Source organism: Microcaecilia unicolor, chromosome 8 (assembly GCF_901765095.1).
Source record: "Microcaecilia unicolor chromosome 8, aMicUni1.1, whole genome shotgun sequence".
Taxonomy (NCBI): domain Eukaryota; kingdom Metazoa; phylum Chordata; class Amphibia; order Gymnophiona; family Siphonopidae; genus Microcaecilia; species Microcaecilia unicolor.
The window spans coordinates 194,770,521-194,789,515 of record NC_044038.1 but is presented as its reverse complement, the minus strand read 5'-3'; the positions used below and the strand labels follow the sequence as shown (position 1 = coordinate 194,789,515).

The window sequence follows — 18,995 nt, the reverse complement described above, 5'->3', positions numbered from 1 at the left end:
TCGATCTTAGCTTCAGAACTTAGTACAAGGACAGTACTGGGCAGACTTCTACGGTCCTTGCCTGAGAAAGGCAAGGACAAATCAAACTCAGGTATTCATATAAAGTATCACATACCATGTAAAATAAGTTTATCTTGTTGGGCAGACTGGATGGACAGTACAGGTCTTTATCTGCAGTCATTTACTATGTTACTATGTAAATAGAAATGCTCCAGATTATAACCTTCACAATGGAATCACAAATACATTTCCCTATACAAAATTTCAACTAAGTACATATGATCAAATATGCATTCCAATAGCTGAATTATTTTCTTAAAATTATGGTGATTTAATGCTGTTAGAGTTATACCTTTTTCTATCCAGAGCTTTACAAATAAAGACATTTGGTCTGATAAAACGAATAACCCAACATGCCTAACAAATGAAACCTGTCCAATACTAAGGTGCTCATTTTCAAAGCACACAGACTTACAATGTTATATAGAGACGTATTTTCAAAGCACAAAGTTCGATAGAGGTGTATTTTCAAAGCACTTAGACTTATAAAGTTCCATAGTAACCTATGGAACTTTGTAAGTCTTAAGTGCTTTGAAAATGAGCCCCTATAGCTTTGCAAATCTATGTGCTTTGAAAATGAGCTTCTTAAACATCATAAGTATTATATCGCTTTCAATAGTCTATTTCAAGTAAAAACTAAATTCTTTTAGAAAAAGGTTATTAAAAAAGCAAAACAAACTGATATTGATTTTTTAGCATTTCTGAATGTGACCAACAATTGAAATTTGCATTTTAAATTATGATTAATAATTTTTAATAAAAGGATTTTGTCTCAATTGTTTTCTTGCTTATAATGCATTTCGTTATAACCCCTTTCTGTTTCTTTCGATAAACCACCTTCCTTAAATCTACTCGCCTTTTCCTAATGCAGTTGGACGCCAGGCACAGTCGCAGATTACTTCCGCTTTTCTTACAAAAACACAGCTAAACCTTGTCCAAGCTACCCCAACCAGTGCCTTCGCCGCCGCCATGACATCAGCCCGCATGACGTTACCCACGCCATCGAAAGCCACCCGATCAGGCCACAGCACTATGATGTGCACCACCTAAAAACAAAATCTGCCGGTGCGTCTCATTCCAGGCTCTCTCCCTCCCCTCCCTATGCGCAAGCTCCCTGGGTGGCAGGGACGGTCGGATCGGCTGCGCAACCCACTACATTCTGGGAATTGTAGTTCTGAAGCCAGTTCGCCGCGCACCAGTCCCCAGGTGGTAACTACATTTCCCAAGGTGCCCTGTGCAAGAAGCCGGAAGTAGTGGCTTCTTCTCGGGAGTCGGGAGCAGCAGTTACGACAGTAGGAGGGACGAGGGAGCGTGGGGAGCTCGAGAGCTTGGTACTTCGAGTTGACGGTGGGTTTAAAGATACAGGTATGATCCCCCCCTTTGTTTTTGTAATGTTTTGTTCTGCTGGGTTTTGTCAAGTATTGGTCTTGGAGAAATGACCTCTGACCCCCAGCTGAGCTCTGCAACCTGCTTTGTGATGTAGTGACTCCGTCCTTGGCAGCATCTCTTGCTAATTCCTGCACACTTTTGCCTTGCTTTTCCCCATCTCCCCTCTAGAGACTGGAGTTGCACAGGGACAGAAACCTAATCCGTCCTCGCCACAGGTAATCTCTATCCTTTCCCCGGCCCATCCAGCCACTCAGTCACCTTGACACCCTCCCGAAATCCCGATTCTATAAGCAGTGAAAATACCGGTAAAAGTAACATAAATGCATTTTCTTCAGTACTCTGCTAAATACAAAAAAATGTACATTTTCAAAAAAGCAAACGTTCATGAGCAGCATGGCCCCCTTTTCTTTCCCTCCCATCCCCTTCTATCACATGTGCTCTATTTCCCCATTTTTTCCTATCCCCCTCCATGCATGTCCCCTTTACCAGCCTTTTTTCCAGCCTCCCTCCCTGCATCCAATTCTGTCTTTTTTTACATCCCCTTCCCACCTGTCTTCCCAATCTTTTTTTTCCAGCCCCCTGCCTCCATCCATCCACCTTTTTTTTTACAGCTCCCACCCACCCACGACTCCATCCAATCCATCCACCATCCATATGCTTGTCTCCATCTCTCCCTTTTCATTTCAGTAGGCACCCATCCCAATGACAAACCAAATATTCACTGTTTTTACCTCTATACACCCTGGTGGTCTAGTGGTCTCTTCTTGGCAGGAAAAACCTCATTCTTTCCTGCCCTGCTGATGCTTCTTTAGAATGGCTGCCGAGACTTCAAGTGGCGGCTTCGTGAGACTTCTGCGGAAGTCTTGTGAGGCTGCCACTTGAAGTCTCGGCAGCCATTTTAATGAAGCAGCGGCAGCAAATGGATCAGCAGTAGCGGGCAGGAAAGAATTGGGATCTTTCCTATCCCGAAGAGGCCACTAGACCACCAGGTTGTATAGAGTTACGTGCGAGGAGAAAGAACCCCAGTCTACGCTTCTGCGGGAACCCCACAGGACCTGGGTCCATCCCCACGGGATCCCTGCTGTCCCCGTTCCTGTGCAGCTCTCTACTTCCCTATCTGTAATTCCTGTCTCTATGCTGACTTATTCCTATACCTTGTAATTATTGGCAGAAGTTGTAATTATATCCCACCAAGCAACCATTTTTGAAAGGGCCCCCAGATTGGGGAGAGTCCATCTGAGAGGTTCTAGGTGGACCCCTTCTTTGCCACTTGGGCAGAATTTATGGCACTGCCTGTAATAATACCCAGTCTAGCTTTCAAATTCATACAAAATCATAAGAATCCTGCTCAGGTTTAGTGGACATTAATGGCAGGGCATGTGCACAACCTTCATCTTTAATATCTTTTCCTCTGATTCTTTATTGCAGGAACAAAATGTATACCTTATTTTCTGGACTCTATAAGTACATGTTTCAGAAGGATGAATACTGTATACTAATCTTGGGACTGGACAATGCAGGAAAAACGGTACTTCTCAAAAGACTAGCTAAACTGTTTACACTTTCTTCGACAGATGGATGGGATGGGGAAATAGGTGGAGGAACTATTGTTTACATTTATTAAAACTCTTTATACCACATGTACTGGCAGGCAGGTCTATGTGGTGTACAATCCAAAAAGAATACATTAAAAGAAAGAAATGCCATTTAAAAAATAGGACAACACACAAAATTATTAATAAACTTAAATACAGAGAATGGTCAGGTCACCCAATCAAGCCAGCACAACCAAGAACATAGTAACATAGTAAGATGGCAGGTAAAGACCTGAACGGTCCATCCAGTCTGCCCAACAAGATAAACTCATTTTCTGAGTTAGATTTAATTGAATTGGGGGCCATAGGCCATGGTGAAGAAGTGTTTTTTAAGTAGCGATTTGAACCTAGGGAATGAGAATTTGCTACAGGTATGGGAAAGAAAGTCATTCCACAGTTTCTGTGAAAGAAAGAAAAAAGCAGTGTTTTCGGTTCGATTCGAGTTGGTCCATTTATGGGTTGGATAGGACTAGATGGTATGATTCGAGTGGAATAAGGAGCAGGGGTACAGGTGGAGAACAGGAAAAGAGTTGGAGGATGTTCACCTTCTCACACTTGGACTCTGGTGCTATTCCGGGGGAAAAAAAAAACAACCAAAGAGGAATAGTGAATCCTGTCAGATATGCAAGTATCTCTTTACTTCTGCATTCTCTCTTCTCTTTTTAGACCTTCTTGGAACAAACAAAAACTCGCTTTAGCCGCAACTACAAAGGGATGAGCCTGTCCAAAATCACCAGCACAGTCGGCCTGAACAGTAAGTGCATTGGAATGAAGGTCACCTCGTCATGCAAGGGCTGGAAACTTCAGATACAAAGTAGGCCATGAACCATTTAGGAGGGTGCTATTGTAAAACACATTTTATAACTGCAGTGTAATATTGATTGTTTCTAGGCACAGACTAGAGTAATAATTCAAATTTCTATTGATGGGTGTGGTACAGCGCGGAAGACATAGTTTAGAGGAATGGCTGGGGTGCTCTCGGGAACCTGTGATAGTGGCAGAAAGCAGTGGAGAAGATGGTGAAGAAAGAAAGAAGCAATCAATGTGTGTCTGCATACAAAGGAGTTGGAGGTAGCAGTCCTTTTAAGCATCCCTTGAAGATTGACTTGCAATGTATAGTGTTCTGTCCCTGAGAATTATGAACTTAGCTGTTGAGTGCCTCAATAGACACCTAATCATTTGGGCCTGATTTTGGACCTTGGAGTCCTTGTTAGTTCCTTTATGGCTTTGGATGCTGATATCCATTTCTGCTTACCTGGTGGTGAGGCTGAAGAAGTGAATCAGAAGAGCTTTTAATTTATTTCTTAAATGTGTTGTGTTTAGGACGTGGAACTTAGGTCGTAGAGAGCAGTTTGAACATTGTACTTTGTATTTCATTTGTAATTATGAACCACTGGGTCTATATGGAGGAGAGTTGTATTTAAATGTGCATTTATCCTCCTCTTGATTCAGTGTTACAAAGTAGAGCAGTGCTTAGGAAGTACATGAGATTTATTCATAAGGCAAACTGTCCTCATATGTGCGCTAAATCTCATCTTTGTTCTTTCTGTCTTACTGCACAAGACCTGTGGAACAGCTTTCCTGAATGCCTGTACCAGGCTCCCTGGCTTACCAGATTTGGATCAAGCCTAACAGCTCACTTCTTTAAGACCACTTTCAAATGTGACTCTTTATTCTTCCTGCCCATGGTCACTTAACTGTTTTTGTAGATGAGCTCCCACATTATTTCTGTTTGTGTATTTTTTGTGTGTTGGACAATAGTGCAATAATATCATATGGGTGTGGGAGGAGGAGGAACCCAGCATTGGCACTGGAGACAATGCATGAGATCCAGGGATGGGAATGGAAAACTTTTATACTCCTTCCTCTATTTTTTTCAGTTGGTGCCATTGATATATCCAAAGTGCGTTTGATGTTCTGGGACCTGGGCGGACAGGAGGAGCTTCAGTCACTCTGGGACAAGGTGAAAAAAGAGAGTTTTTCCTTAACTGATCAGAGATGTTGTTTATTGATGATTTGAATTTACCATCACCCACAGGACTCGGAAGCATGAGCAATGTGGGCTTAGTACTGATGTTGGTAGAACTGTGTGTGAGGCTGGAAAGGGTCAGTACTGGAATAGCACTGGGGGTTGCTCCAGAGCAGGACTGGGTACATGGTTAGGGGTGGTACAGAGCAGGATGCACATCGAGATGGAGCCTGTGAGTGTAGCAAATGCAATTTCATGTCAATTGCATGCTCTGTTTTACAGTACTATGCAGAGTCCCATGGAGTGATATATGTTATAGATTCTACTGACGAGGAGCGGCTTTCAGAATCGAAGAAAGCTTTTGGTGAGTACCCCTCAGTGTCCAAGAGAAAGATGATTCCTGTGGGTTGTCTGCCTTCACCGTATGGTATTAAGACTTCTGTCAGAGATGAACTGAGCAGCATTAAGCCATCCTTCTTTGCTTTCACTGATTGATTACATCCAGTGATTTCAAGGTGACAAAACAGTATACACTTTCTTCTGCAGACGGATGGGATGGAGATGGGTAAGCAGAGCCAGAGAGATGTCAGGGTGCATAGGAAGGAAGTGGTTTATGCCACCGGTGAGATCTCATGTAGAATATGCTTCAGTTTTGAAGGATGTATTGGAGGCTGCTGAGAGAGGGGATGTGCAACAGAAGCTCTGCTGATGAATGGTTTAGAGCTATATATGTAAATTGTAAGGGGTATGATAGTGACATTTACTTACCTGAACACTATCAATAGTTTACAAGAAGCAAACCTCTTTAGTTTAAAAATTATTTTTATTAGCGATAATGATACAAAGTATACTTATCTGCATATTAGAACTGCAAGAGTGTAGTATAATGGGAAATGATATGGAAATCGGAATGACGAGTGAGGTGATTACATTTGCAGATAACACGAAACTATTCCAAGTTGTCAAAACACATGCGGATTGTGAAAATTGCAGGAAGACCTTAGGAAACTGGGAGACTCGGCATCCAAATGGCAGATGAAATTTAATGTAGACAGATTTAAAGTGATGTGCGTTATCTGATGCTAGGGTCCACTTTAGGAGTCAGCACTCAAGAAAAAGACCTAGGTGTCATGTGCAGCGGTGGCCAAAAAAGCAAACAATGCTAGGAATTATTACGAGAGGGATGCAAAATAAGACCAGAAATATAATGCCTCTGTATCGCTCCATGGTGTGACCTCACCTTGAGTATTGTGTTCAGTTCTGGTCACAGTATCTCAAAAAAGATATATCAGGATTAGAAAAGGTTCAAAGAAGAGCAACCAAAATGATAGAAGGGATGGAACTGCGCCCATATAAGGAAAGGCTAAAGAGGGCTCCACCTTGGAAAAGAGACGGCTGGAAGGGGAGGGGGTACTATTTAGGTCTACAAAATCCTGAGTAGTGTGGAGCAGGTGGAAATGAATCGATTTTTCACTCATTCAAAAAGTAAAAAGACCAGGGGACATTCAATGAAATTGTATGGAAATACTTTTAAAACAAATAGGAAATATTTTTTCACTCAAAGAATAGTTAAGCTCTGGACCTCGTTGCCAGAGGATATGGTAACAGCGGTTAGCATATCTGGGGTTAAAAAAAGGTTTGGACAAATGGAGGAGCCTGTTATTGAGATGGACAGGGGGAAACCGCTGCTTGCCTTGAGATTGGTAGCATGGAATGGTGCTACTAATTGGGTTTCTGTCAGGTACTTGTGACCTGGATTGGCCACTGCTGGAAGTAGGATACTGGGCTAGATGGATCATTGATCTGACCCAGTATGACTGTTCTTATATTTTTATGTTCTTTTATGCAACCAACACCAGAACATGAGACAATCACCAATTTTTAAGGTTATTTATTTATTTTATTTATTTGTTACATTTGTATCCCACATTTTCCCACCTATTTGTAGGCTCAATGTGGCTACATAGTATCGGAGAGGCCTTTGCAGGCTCCAGTGTGAACAAATACAGGGTGATGTGGTAAGATCAAGTTCATGTGGCACAGCCACATTAGGGAATCGGAGAACGTAAGAGTTGTGTTATGTCCATTACGTGCTTTAGTTTGGTTGTGTTGCAGAGATTAGGCATTCCCTCACCCAAACTGGTTATATTGCAGGAAAATAACCAACCAGAAACAACACTGAAATACACAATAAAATATGCAATATAACTTCTCATCCTTAAAACAAGTACGTTCCTTGGCTTGAACACAAAAAACTTCACTGCCAAAACAACAAGGAGTCTGAAGTCTGATAACCCCTTATCTCTGAAATAAAACCACTGAACAAAGTAGACTAATAGAGTTGATCACCATTTACTCAAGATTAAGGTTCTTACTCTGGGTGGCAAATTGTACATAGGAGCCCCAGATTAAAAGGAAATGTTTTCGCCGCCTGGGTGTGGAATGAGCCATTTGGGCCTCCCAGAGAAGAAGCATATGGAGTTTGTTCCTCCATTCCCAATACCGAGGAGGGTCCACTGATATCCAGTGTTGTAAAATATACTTCCTCAGCGACCCTCCAGACCGGTCAAGACGCGTGGGTTATGCACTCCTACCAGCAGAGGGAGACTGAGAAACACTGAACTTTAAACACTGTATGTGTAACCTGTGCAGAACCCAAACTTTTTTAGATCTGGATGACTCTGTCCTCCCTGTCACCAAGCACCACATAGAAGCTGTCCGCATTTTTGGCTCTCTCCCCCCCCCCCCCTTTAAAACTGTTAAATCTTAAGCAAATGAAGGGGTAGAACTTGCAAGGCATAAGCCATTTGGGGAATAACATCATTTTAATAGGACTTAATTTTACCAGACAGATAACGGGAGAGATTGCCAAGCCAATAACCACTGCCATGTGAGGGCCAAAAGCCAAGATGTGTTTAAATAATATATACTCCTCATAAAAGTTGAAAGAAGGATCCCCAGGTATTTAAAGGATTCTAACGCCCAGATCAACAGAAAGGAGTCCCCCCCCCCCCCCCCCCAACAATCGAAATGCATTATCCGAAGCAAGAGTCTCGGATTTGAGCCAGTTTAATTTATACCCAGAAAATTCCCCATACTCCGTAAAACTTTCCATTTAATGCTCCCAGGTACTGCAATGAATTAGTAATGTGAACAAGAAGATCATCAGCAAATGCCGCCAGTTTAAACTTGTGGCCCCCCTCCCCCCAGCCATGCACATAAATGTTTCTAATCAATAGATCAAGGGATAAAACAAAAAAGGGGAAAGAAGGAGCAACCCTGAAGAGTGCCATAAAAAATAAGAACATCTTCTGAAGCACGTCCATTTACCCACATTTGAGCCCTAGGGTGACAGTGCAAGGCCTGAATAGCATCCAGAAATCTACCTTCAATGCCATATTTCTTAAAGACCTTATACATAAAATCCCAAATGACTCGATCAAAGGCCTTCTCTACATCAAAACTAATCAGCAGAGAATGCCTGCAATCCCTCCCAGCAGCCTCCAAGGAGGCCAAAATGGCACTCGCATTTTTAACTGCAAACCTGTCTTTCACAAAGCCAACCTGGCAGCGGTGGATCACAGGAAGAATGCTTACAAATTGATTAGCCTGGACTTTAGCCAATAGTTTGGCTTCAAGGGTAAGCAAAGAGATAGGCCTATAAGATTCAGGCAGCAGAGGGTCCTTATTTGGCTGAAAACCTCTTTAGTTTTCAGTCATTGGTTCCATTTCAGTATCAGACAAAGCAGTATCCAGAAATAAACTGGCAGAAAAATGTACAGTGAAGGGTTCCCTTGAAGAATGAGAGAGGATAGATTCATTCTTTCTTTCTATGCCAAGTTCATTCTAGCTCTCAAAGTTATAAAAAACAGAAGGATAAAGAAGCAATATAATTCACAAAATGCCTGAAGACGAGCACTAGCACCTTGGGGAAAATGCAGTGCTGAGAAGGATTTCAGGGACTAGATGGCACTGCTACTCCCAGTCTGAGCCTGTCAGCCGAAATGTGAAATCCTGTGGATCAGAGAAAACACATCCATTCCCCTGATACCCATTACAGGGGAGTTAACTCTCCATCGTCTTATTGAAGAAACCTCTTGCACAGTGCAAAAATGTCTTTCTTCTACACTGGAAGGCTTTAGAGACCTTAGGGAAAGTTCACGTTTTATTTCATTGAAAAAAAATCCTTACTCATGAGAAAAAATTGCAATAGTGCATCTTGGTCAGAGTGGAAAAAAAACTGTGTGCTGATAAGATAGTTTTGAGTACAGTAGTGTTTCCAGACTAGCTATATGATAAGCACAGAGGATCTTTAGAAGAATTAATTAGCAGTGCGGTCTGACTGGCAAACTGCAAGTACCATAAAACCTAGAATTTGTGGCAGAAACAGAGACACGAGTCCTACAGGCAGTCCCATCAATGGCTGGCAATTGAGATGTCTTCCTGGCAATTATTCACAGCAATCGCTGGGCTTTTTCTGTCATCCTCTGTTACTGTGCTAGGTGAAGGGAAGGGGTGACTTAAGGATTTGAGTACTCTGCAATCCCTGCAAGCTGTGTAAGGTTTATTTTGGAGGGAATGGTCTCACGGTAACATTGCAGAGGATACCAGGAAAAGGTCCTTTGGCACAGTGGGTCTGTCCGGTGAGTCCTGTCCCAGCTGCCAGCTTTAACCTTGATGGCCTGCTGGATATCATGCCTCATCCAAGCCAGTTTTTCTTGTCTTTCCCCACTGTGATACACCCTTCTAGGTAGCAAGCATTCAGGATCCTGAAGTCTGTTTTAGCTTCTACAGAGACATTGAGTCCAGTCCCTAGTTCCTGTTAATCTTTTCTCATCTAACTTTATATGTTTTACAGAGAAGATGATCACCAGTGAAGTGCTGGAGGGGGTTCCCATACTGGTGCTGGCAAACAAGCAAGATGTGGAGGTATGCGGTTACCCACAGCAGCTGCATGGACTGCATAGTGCCGGGGAGGGGGAAGTGTCGTTGTTGTGCTTGTAATCTTGGCTGTAGAAAAGCTGTCTCTCTGCCCTGGTAATAGTCTGGGTTTGCAGGATTCTTGCCAGAACAGATTCTTGAAAAACAATTGATATAGCAGAATTGAACTGTGTGTAATAGCAAATAGATCATATATCTTAAACACAAAAACAATAACCTTAATGCATCAGCTGGCATGCACAGAGTGTTTTTGAATGTCAAAAGCAGAACTGAAAGGTAGGGGAAAAACTCTGTCTAGAGTAGCATAATAACTCGCATAATGAACAGTGGGGAAACCTTCGTATAAACCTGCCTTAGTACTTTGGAAAAGCAGTTTATAAATAAAATGATATAAATTCAAGAAACGTGTTAAGTAATCCCTCCAACCAGAAGCTTTTCAGAATTCATGACAAAACTGGAGGCTGAAAGAAAGCATTTTACATTGTGAAACTTAATGAGACATCTTCAAGAAAAGCAAACAAAAGCTGCATTCTCCCCACACAGTAAAACTTTTATTTTGTTTTGCATTCCTTTGCAAAGATCTAGGCAGCATAGCTACATTTTATTATTAGGATTTGGCTTAGACCTTTTTTCAGTTGTAGCTCAAGGCAAGTTACATACATGTACAGCAGGTAAATCCTTTGGCCCATAAAGAAAACATGCTTAGTAGGAAAGTAAAGATGCAGAAGCATCTTCTTCCTGAAAGAAAAGATTTACTAAAGAGGTGGAGCTAGTAAGTGCATTGTTGGCTAATGCTTCCGATGTAGTGGTCACATCCGAGCTCTCGGAAGAGATATCCGGATCTCCCTAGGCCTCTTCCTTCGTCACACTGGTAAAAAGTATCCTTTAATTTTTGGAATGCCAGTAAACTACTGATTAAGAGTGCCAAAAAGTATCTATGGGGAGCATTACTGTGCTGTTCTGGGTTATGGCCACATTCCCAGGTTGCAGATTTTGGGTGCAAAGTTCCAGCCCCTCCACTTTCCCAGAAAGATTTATTAATTTATATTTGTTAATTGCAAACTCCAGATATGCTGCATGCTGTGTAAAACTATACAAATACAATCCAACAGACCAAAGACAAACTCCATCCTAATACCAAAACATTTCATTGCTTATCACCACCCCCCTTCCCCCCAGAGCAGCCCAGATACATGGGTACAGTATGCCTTCTCCTGTCAGCAGATGGAAACTGAGAACCACTGAACTAACAAGATTGTCCTATAAGTATCCTGTGCAGCCTCTCCCTAGTCAGTTCTTCTCATTCTCCAGCAGATGACAGGTGAGGCCATTTCTAGGAAGTTGGTTCTAGGGCAGTTAGCTTTGCCTCTATTGGCATTTACCTGGGTCACTGCATAGTCCAGGGATACTAAACTTAGTTGAGCTAGATCTCCCACTTCCATTGAAACTCCTTGGTGTTTTTTTTTATCTGTGTGCACCTTTGTCCTCCCCCACCTCCACCTTGGGGAAGAGGCCCTTGAAGCCTGCCCAGTGACAAGATTCAGTGCCATAAAACAAAACAAATAATTAAACAAAAAGTCATAAAGCAGTTCATGCAGCAGCCGATGGAGTCCTTAGGCTTGGTGCGGAGATGGCTGCCTCAGAGCCTGCACTAATGCATCGGTCTGGGGGCACAGGTTTGCGGGAGCATGGTTGCTTAGAGAAGCCATTGCTTTGTGCTGTGTGGCAGCTACTGCTCAGTTATTTTCAGGCAGTCGGCGCTTAGAGGAGCCTGCTAGTGTGGCTTGCAGCAAGAGGTCATGTGGTGTTGCATGGAGCCACCTTCTGGTGAATAGGGAGCAGGCCAGCACTGGAGAGGACTTGATTTTGGTGGGAACTGCCACCATATTAAATGCTGTGAAAGAAGAATCAGTGAAGAACCGTTTCAGGCCGGGTTTCCAGCAGTGACAGCCGGCAGCAGTTTGGCAGGAAGCTAGGTGGCAGTGCAAAACTTCAGCCCAGAGTTTTTGCTACTCTTGTCTTGAGAAAGGTTTATTGATGGAAGAACAGTGGGGAGCTCCCAGTGTTCCTGCTCCTCCCAGGGATGGCCCTTTTGGGAGATGAAATGGCTAGAATCTGCATGAATGTTGAGCTGGAGGAGACAGCTTCATTGGAATTAGTGGATGTGATGAGCCAGGACAGGGATCCAACAGGTACCCAAGCAGAGCGGGCAGGAGTAGTGACTGAAGGAAGATAAGGTGTCCCCAGGGTAGGATGCAAAGTTAGTTAGGATCTTTCTTTTTTTTTAAATTCTTTATTTATCATTTTTAAATTACAAGCCTTCATGAAGCTTGAAAAGGAAAATCAGATATAAATAAAACAAAATTACAGAAAATATTTTAGTTCCAGAAACATAATTATGCATCCTATATTAGACCACAAATTGGGGGGGGGGGGGGGGGGGGGGGGGGGGAGAAGAGCCGTTTTCACACGGGAGATCTGTATGCAACAAAAACTAAAGAAATGCTTAACAGTTTTATCCACTTATAATTATTCCATTTCTCCATAAGGTCAATACTGCTACTATCCAACAGGCTTCATGACAATTTTTTCAATTCTATAAATTGCTTCAAATGAACAGGATTAAAGAAAACATATTTTACACCCAAATATTTTGTATTGCATTTACATGGGAAACTTAAATTAAAAGTAGCCCCCAGCGCCAAGGTAGCTGGTCTCAATGCTAGAAAATCTTTTCTTTTGATTTGTGTAGATTTAGTAACATCTGGGAAAACCCAGATCTTTTGTCCATAAAATGGAAGTTGTAAGTTCCTTAAAGCTAGTTTCCTAACCAGTTCCAAATCCTGCTGGAATACAAATGAGACCAACAATGTTTGCCTATTTGTTATTGAGGACAAGAATGTTTCCAACAGGTCTGATACATTGAGATCTCCTTGAGGCTGTTGAGGAATTTGTGAAGATCCACTTGATTTTTTTGTGGGTAGGTAATATATTTTATTAAGAGGAGGAATATTCTCAGAGGTAAATTTTAAATTTTCCGTCAAATATCTCTTAAATATGTCCAAGGGGGAATACACCTCAGTACAAGGAAAGTTTAACAATCGAAGATTTAATCTTCGGTTGTAATTTTCAAAGTATTCCAACCTATTATATATCTGTGTATTGTCCTGAATCAATTTCGATGTTACCTCTTTCATTTTGACAGTATCAGCTTCTAAAAGATTTACTTTCTCAGTCAACTCATTACTCATAGTTGTAAATGCAGTTTTTAAATTCTGTAAATTTTCAGATAAATTGTCAATCTTGCCTGTTGAAGTCTTCACAGAGTTGTCCAAACGCTGGAGCACGTCCCATATTGCCTCCAGCGTAACCTTTGCAGTTGGAGCCTTAGATGTTTGGGGCTTCCCTTGCAGGGGCTCAAGGCCCTTCGACTCCGTTGTCGTAGGAGATCCAGGAAGAACTCCAATTTGCTGACCCAGTGGCAGATTCGTTTCCCCGACTTCCGAGGTCGACAATCCACCCGCAAATTCGAGTACCACCGGCTGCAAAGGCGGGAGTTGCGTCGGGGGAGACAACGATTTGTCAATTCCCTGGATCTCGGCACCTCCCTGCGTCAAAAGATCAGCGGGACCTCCTGACGCTGTTAAAGTGGATTGCCGCGTAAGGAACTGCTCCATGGACTGCTGGGCGGGTGTTGAAGTTAGGAAGGGCTGGGTCCACACCCTTACGATCCCTTTTCTCTTGCTATGAGGCATAACAGCCAAAGATTTTAAGGAAAAATTCTTTTGGGGAAATTTTAGCAAGAGAAATTATAAATTCCAACAGCGATGGGCTACTCACTGACGCGAGCAGTTGGTACCGCTGCCATCTTGCTCCGCCCTAGTTAGGATCTTTCACAGTATGAGTTGCCCTCCCTGGTTGCCTAGGTTCTGTGTTAAAAATTTTGGAAGCTGCTCCAGCAGTGAGGGTGCAGGTGAAGGATCTGGCTATTATGGGGAATTAAGAGGCCAGCTAGGGCAGTCCTAGTTTGGTTATTAAGGAAATGACAGCAGCAGAGTGAGACACCCAGAATGCAGGATTGAAAGTGGCACGTTTCAAGACTAGGCTATATCCAATCCCAGTGGAAGAGAGGTTTTACATCTCCTCAGGGTGAATGTGGTCATCTTAGTGGTTACCAAAGAGACTTCTGTTTCAGTGGAAGGGGGTACAGCCCTGAAGGACCTTGCAGGACCAGGGAATGGAGACCTCCTGAAGCCGGCATTTGAGGTGGTAAAAGACATCTGTGAGAGTTGTGGCCCACTGGTCTGAGCAGAGTTGCCTGGCAGTTTGTTGGAGAGAGATGCAGCAGGTCTATAGGGAGTGGCCAGCCTGAATATGAATGCAGCCTTCCTGCTGACTCTGCTGCTTCTGCTGGTGAGGAGAATCATAAATATCAGGACTCTGACATAGAAGTGCTGCTACCTCCTCATCCCTCTCCAACAGAAACTTATGATGCTGAGCCAGGCAAATGGACATTGCACACTGAGAACCAGGGCTGAAGGTTGAAGGAAGGATCTTTAGACTTTCAAATGTTTTTCATGAGAAGACTCAAAAAGAATAATTAAATACAGGTTTAAAAGCATTCTTCTGTCAGTGTTCTCCAAACCATCCACTTGCACTCACAGCAGTGCCATCATGGCCGCACCCCTTACTTGATCAGGTAGAAGTTGGCCTTTATTCTGTTATTCTATGACAAGGCAACTTTGTTATTGAACAGAAGAGTATATGAGCCTGGATATGATTTAGAGTTAGTGGAATGTAACACGCATTACTGAAAACTTTACAGCCTTCTTCCTGTTAGCTGCAGCAGCAAGGTTCCTTGTTTACTTTACTTTATTTCTTTTGAATCGCAACATACCCAAAAGAGCCGTAATTTTAAAAATAGTTAAAAAAAACTGGACATACCAGGAATTGCAATAAACACATAACCCTTCCTCAGACCTTACCCAATACATATCTTTCAAACAAACCTCTTATAGGAAGAAATATTCCATATCTAAAATGGGATAGCATTCCACCATTTTGCTGTCAAATAGGGCAAGGTGGCTGCATATACCACCTTATATCTAACCCTCTAGCAGTAGGAAATGTCAGACTCAAGAAATTTTGCCCCAGCCTTTGCTTCTTAAAATTAGAAAACAAAATCCATCTATTCAGGTAGTGTTAGGAAAGAGAGTTCCTCCTACTTGATAATAGTGTCTTTACTATTTCTCACCAAAAGCTTCCAGTTCATTTCCCTGGAAAATGGAAGCGTTACTGTTCTGTCCTGTGAATGGTGAAAGACCAGATCCTTTTCATATTACTCCAGAGCAGGAGCAGAATTTCACCCGTCATTGTTTCTTGTGAGGTGTCGTGCTGTCTGTGCATTCCCCAGAAGAAATGAGGCCAGGTCATGCTGTGATGATCTGCTTTTGTCATTGCATGCCTTCTGTCTGCTTTGCTGAGTACAAGAATCCATCTCCTGTATCACTTTATACCCCCCACAGGATCATAAAATAAGCCACACTGAGAGAGAGCAATGTCCATTGAGCCCCAGTATCCTGTCTCCAAAAGTGGTCAGTCTGAGTCACAAGCACATAGCAGATCCCAAAGAGTAGATCTGTTTCTCATAGCTCATCATCAGAGATAAGCAATGATTTTGCAGGATCTGCCTGGGACTTTTTCTCCAGGAACTTATCCAAACCTCTTGAATCCCACTATGTTTGTTGGTAAAAGATGTGGTCAGGGAACTAATTCCACAGCTTAATTATATGCTACATGAACAAATAGTTTCTACAATTTGCTTTTAGTCCACCTGTCTTTAATTTTATGGAGTGCACACTTATTTTAATGTAGTCTGAAAGATTAAACAACTGTTTCCTACTGCACTCATATTTTTATGAACTTCTATCATATCTCCCCTGGGATGTCTTTTCTGCAAGATAACCATCTCTAACCTGTTTAGCCTGTTTTCATAAGGGAGGTGTTCTATCTCCTTTATTTTATCCCCTCTCAGTTGTCTTTCTGCAAGGCACTCTAACCTGTTTTGAAAATGAAAACAGAAATACATACAATAGGTCTGCATTAGGAGTAGGCTCAAGTATCCAAAACAGAGGAAGTTGGTTGTACAAGAAATCAAATAGAAAAAGTAAGATAGCTTTATCTATTAAACAGCATCTTAAGGAATTCCGGTTGGGTCATGGAGCTGTAAGGTGGCAGAACTTTGCTGCACCCAATAACCCCCATTATACCTGCACTCGTTAACAAGAAATACCCTGATTGTTTTTTCCACTTACTACCTGGGGAAACATAGCCCTGAGCGGTCGCTCGGCAGGTGGATGGCATCCAAACCGACAAAGAATGAGCAGGAGAAAGCAAAATCTATAGAAGCCAAAATGGTGGTCAGGCACACGCCACTGTCTCCCTCTCCAAGCTCGGCCTAGACCACAGAGATCACTGCAGAGGTGCAGGCCGCAGTGGAACACACTATCGGAGTGGGTTTTTTTTTCTTTCTTTCTCTCTCTCTCTTTTTAAAAACAGCTATGATGGGACCAGAGCTGAGCTCCTTGTCAGCTTTTGAAGGAAGCTGTTCCCCTTAGCATTTTTGCAGCATGGCTTAGTTCTACGTACTTCATGGATTCTGCACTGAATTGATGGATACCATATCATCCGGGACTCGACAGTGCATTTGAGGCAGGCACTGGGAGTACAATTTGTGAACTATGCTTATTTACCGGCCATGCTGAGCCCGAGCCTCCGTGGCTGGTGGCCAAATTCATCAGCATTGTAGATTTTATAGCAGACACACCATGTCCTGCTTGGAGGTACAGCCGTTAGCTATCCTCTTTGTCTCGGGGCGTTGTACTGGGATGATTTATGTTGAACTGGATACTGCGTGGCCCATGGTTCCTGTAGGCTGTTGTCGATGTGCCTCTTAGAGTGAGACGGTTTGTAATGAAGGAGTCATATGTGCTCCTGTTTGTTTGGGAGATCACTTATTTATTGGTTCCTCATGAAGCCACATTCACTTTGTGACCCTCTATTCAATCTACTTCTACATGCAGGAGAGGAAGAACAGAGAACAAATGGACCAGAGGTTTTTTCCCCTCTCTTCTCATTTAGACTTTGACTGTACACGTTCACCTCATGCTGACCCTATTTGTGCTTTGTTTTCTGTTTGAGGTGGGGAGCATCTGTTCGCTCAGCCTCTGTGGAAGTTGGTTATATACTCTTGAGTTTGATACTGTTGTGTTCATTTGGGGTGTTAATTGGTTCATGTTATGCGTTGGAGGTTGTCGGGACCCAGTAGGATATTGACACACATCTGGGTGTTTAGTTTTACAGAGGGTTTGGGAGGATGGGAAGGGCGAGGGATGGGTTGGTTATGGGAGCTGGGTGTGGCAGGTAGAAGTTCACAGGGAACTAAACAGTTTTAGGGGTTGATTCTGTGGGGACCTTTTTTGAGTATGGTGGTCTGGGAAAGTGGGGCTTGTCATCCCTGAGAGAGTGTAGGCTGGGATGCCCTTCTGAATTCATTGAATGTGTGTTTTACCTTTGGATTTACCAACTTTTTGTTACATGGAATGTAGGGGGTTTCCATTCCCTCATTAAGAGACATAAGATTTTAAAGGCTCTAAACAATAGGACTACATCGATTGCTTTCTTACAGGAGACCCATCTCTCTACATTAGAGTATGTTAAGTTGTACCACTGGGTACCTTTGAGTCACTTGCATTTGGGAAGGAGAAGAGTCCTAATATTAATCAGGAAAGGCCTCCTTGTGAAGACCTGTAGCGTAGTGCATGATTCCCATGGTAGGTATGTCATCGCATTGGTGACCATTGATTGTAAACCCTATTTGCTTTGTAATATCTATGCCCCTAGCACTTACGAAAAGTATTTTTTTCCAACAGCTTTTGGGGATATTCCTATCATATTGGGAGGGGACTTTAATGATGTGGCGGACCCTGCCTTGGATAGATCCCACTCCATCACAATGGAGAAGGGTAGTTAGTGGGGTTCCTCAGGGGTCTGTGCTAGGACCGCTGCTTTTTAATATATTTATAAATGATTTAGAGATGGGAGTAACTAGCGAGGTAATTAAATTTGCTGATGACACAAAGTTATTCAAAGTCGTTAACTCGCGACAGGATTGTGAAAAATTACAAGAGGACCTTACGAGACTGGGCGGCTAAATGGCAGATGACGTTTAATGTGAGCAAGTGCAAGGTGATGCATGTGGGAAAAAAGAACCCGAATTATAGCTACGTCATGCAAGGTTCCATGTTAGGAGTTACGGACCAAGAAAGGGATCTGGGTGTTGTCGTCGTCGATAACACACTGAAACCTTCTGCTCAGTGTGCTGCTGCGGCTGGGAAAGCGAATAGAATGTTGGGTATTATTAGGAAAGGTATGGAAAACAGGTGTGAGGATGTTATAATGCCGTTGTATCGCTCCATGGTGCGACCGCACCTTGAGTATTGTGTTCAATTCTGGTCGCCGCATCTCAAGAAAGATATAGTAGAATTGGAAAAGGTGCAGCGAAGGGCGACTAAAATGATAGCGGGGATGGGACGACTTCCCTATGAAGAAAGACTAAGGAGGCTAGGGCTATTCAGCTTGGAGAAGAGACGGCTGAGGGGAGACATGATAGAGGTATATAAAATAATGAGTGGAGTGGAACAGGTGGATGTGAAGCGTCTGTTCACACTTTCCAAAAATACTAGGACTAGGGGGCATGCGATTAAACTACAGTGTAGTAAATTTAAAACAAATCGGAGAAAATTTTTCTTCACCCAACGTGTAATTAAACTCTGGAATTCATTGCCGGAAAATGTGGTGAAGGCGGTTAGCTTAGCAGAGTTTAAAAAGGGGTTGGACGGTTTCCTAAAGGACAAGTCCATAAATCGCTACTAAACGGACTTGGAAAAATCCAAAATTCCAGGAATAACATGTAGAGAATGTTTGTACGTTTGGGAAGCTTGCCAGGTGCCCTTGGCCTGGATTGGCCGCTGTCGTGGACA

The 18,995-nt window shown here is 42.8% G+C and overlaps 1 protein-coding gene across 3 annotated transcripts in view; it reads left to right on the top strand.

Annotated features, from left to right (window-relative positions):
• Nucleotides 1-1,323: 1,323 nt before the first annotated feature.
• The window catches only part of ARFRP1 (ADP ribosylation factor related protein 1), a 33,901-nt gene continuing 16,229 nt past the window's right edge, over nt 1,324-18,995 (top strand). The window contains exons 1-6 of one of the 3 annotated variants that reach the window (XM_030212504.1): nt 1,324-1,425; nt 2,878-2,977; nt 3,711-3,798; nt 4,925-5,007; nt 5,296-5,377; nt 9,872-9,942. In XM_030212504.1, coding sequence (XP_030068364.1) covers nt 2,885-2,977; nt 3,711-3,798; nt 4,925-5,007; nt 5,296-5,377; nt 9,872-9,942 — 417 coding nt within the window. In that variant the 5' untranslated portion in view covers nt 1,324-1,425; nt 2,878-2,884. Of the gene's footprint in view, nt 1,426-1,642; nt 1,665-2,877; nt 2,978-3,710; nt 3,799-4,924; nt 5,008-5,295; nt 5,378-9,871; nt 9,943-18,995 lie in introns of those variants that run through there. The other 2 variants (XM_030212505.1, XM_030212506.1) reach the window with 2 other exon arrangements.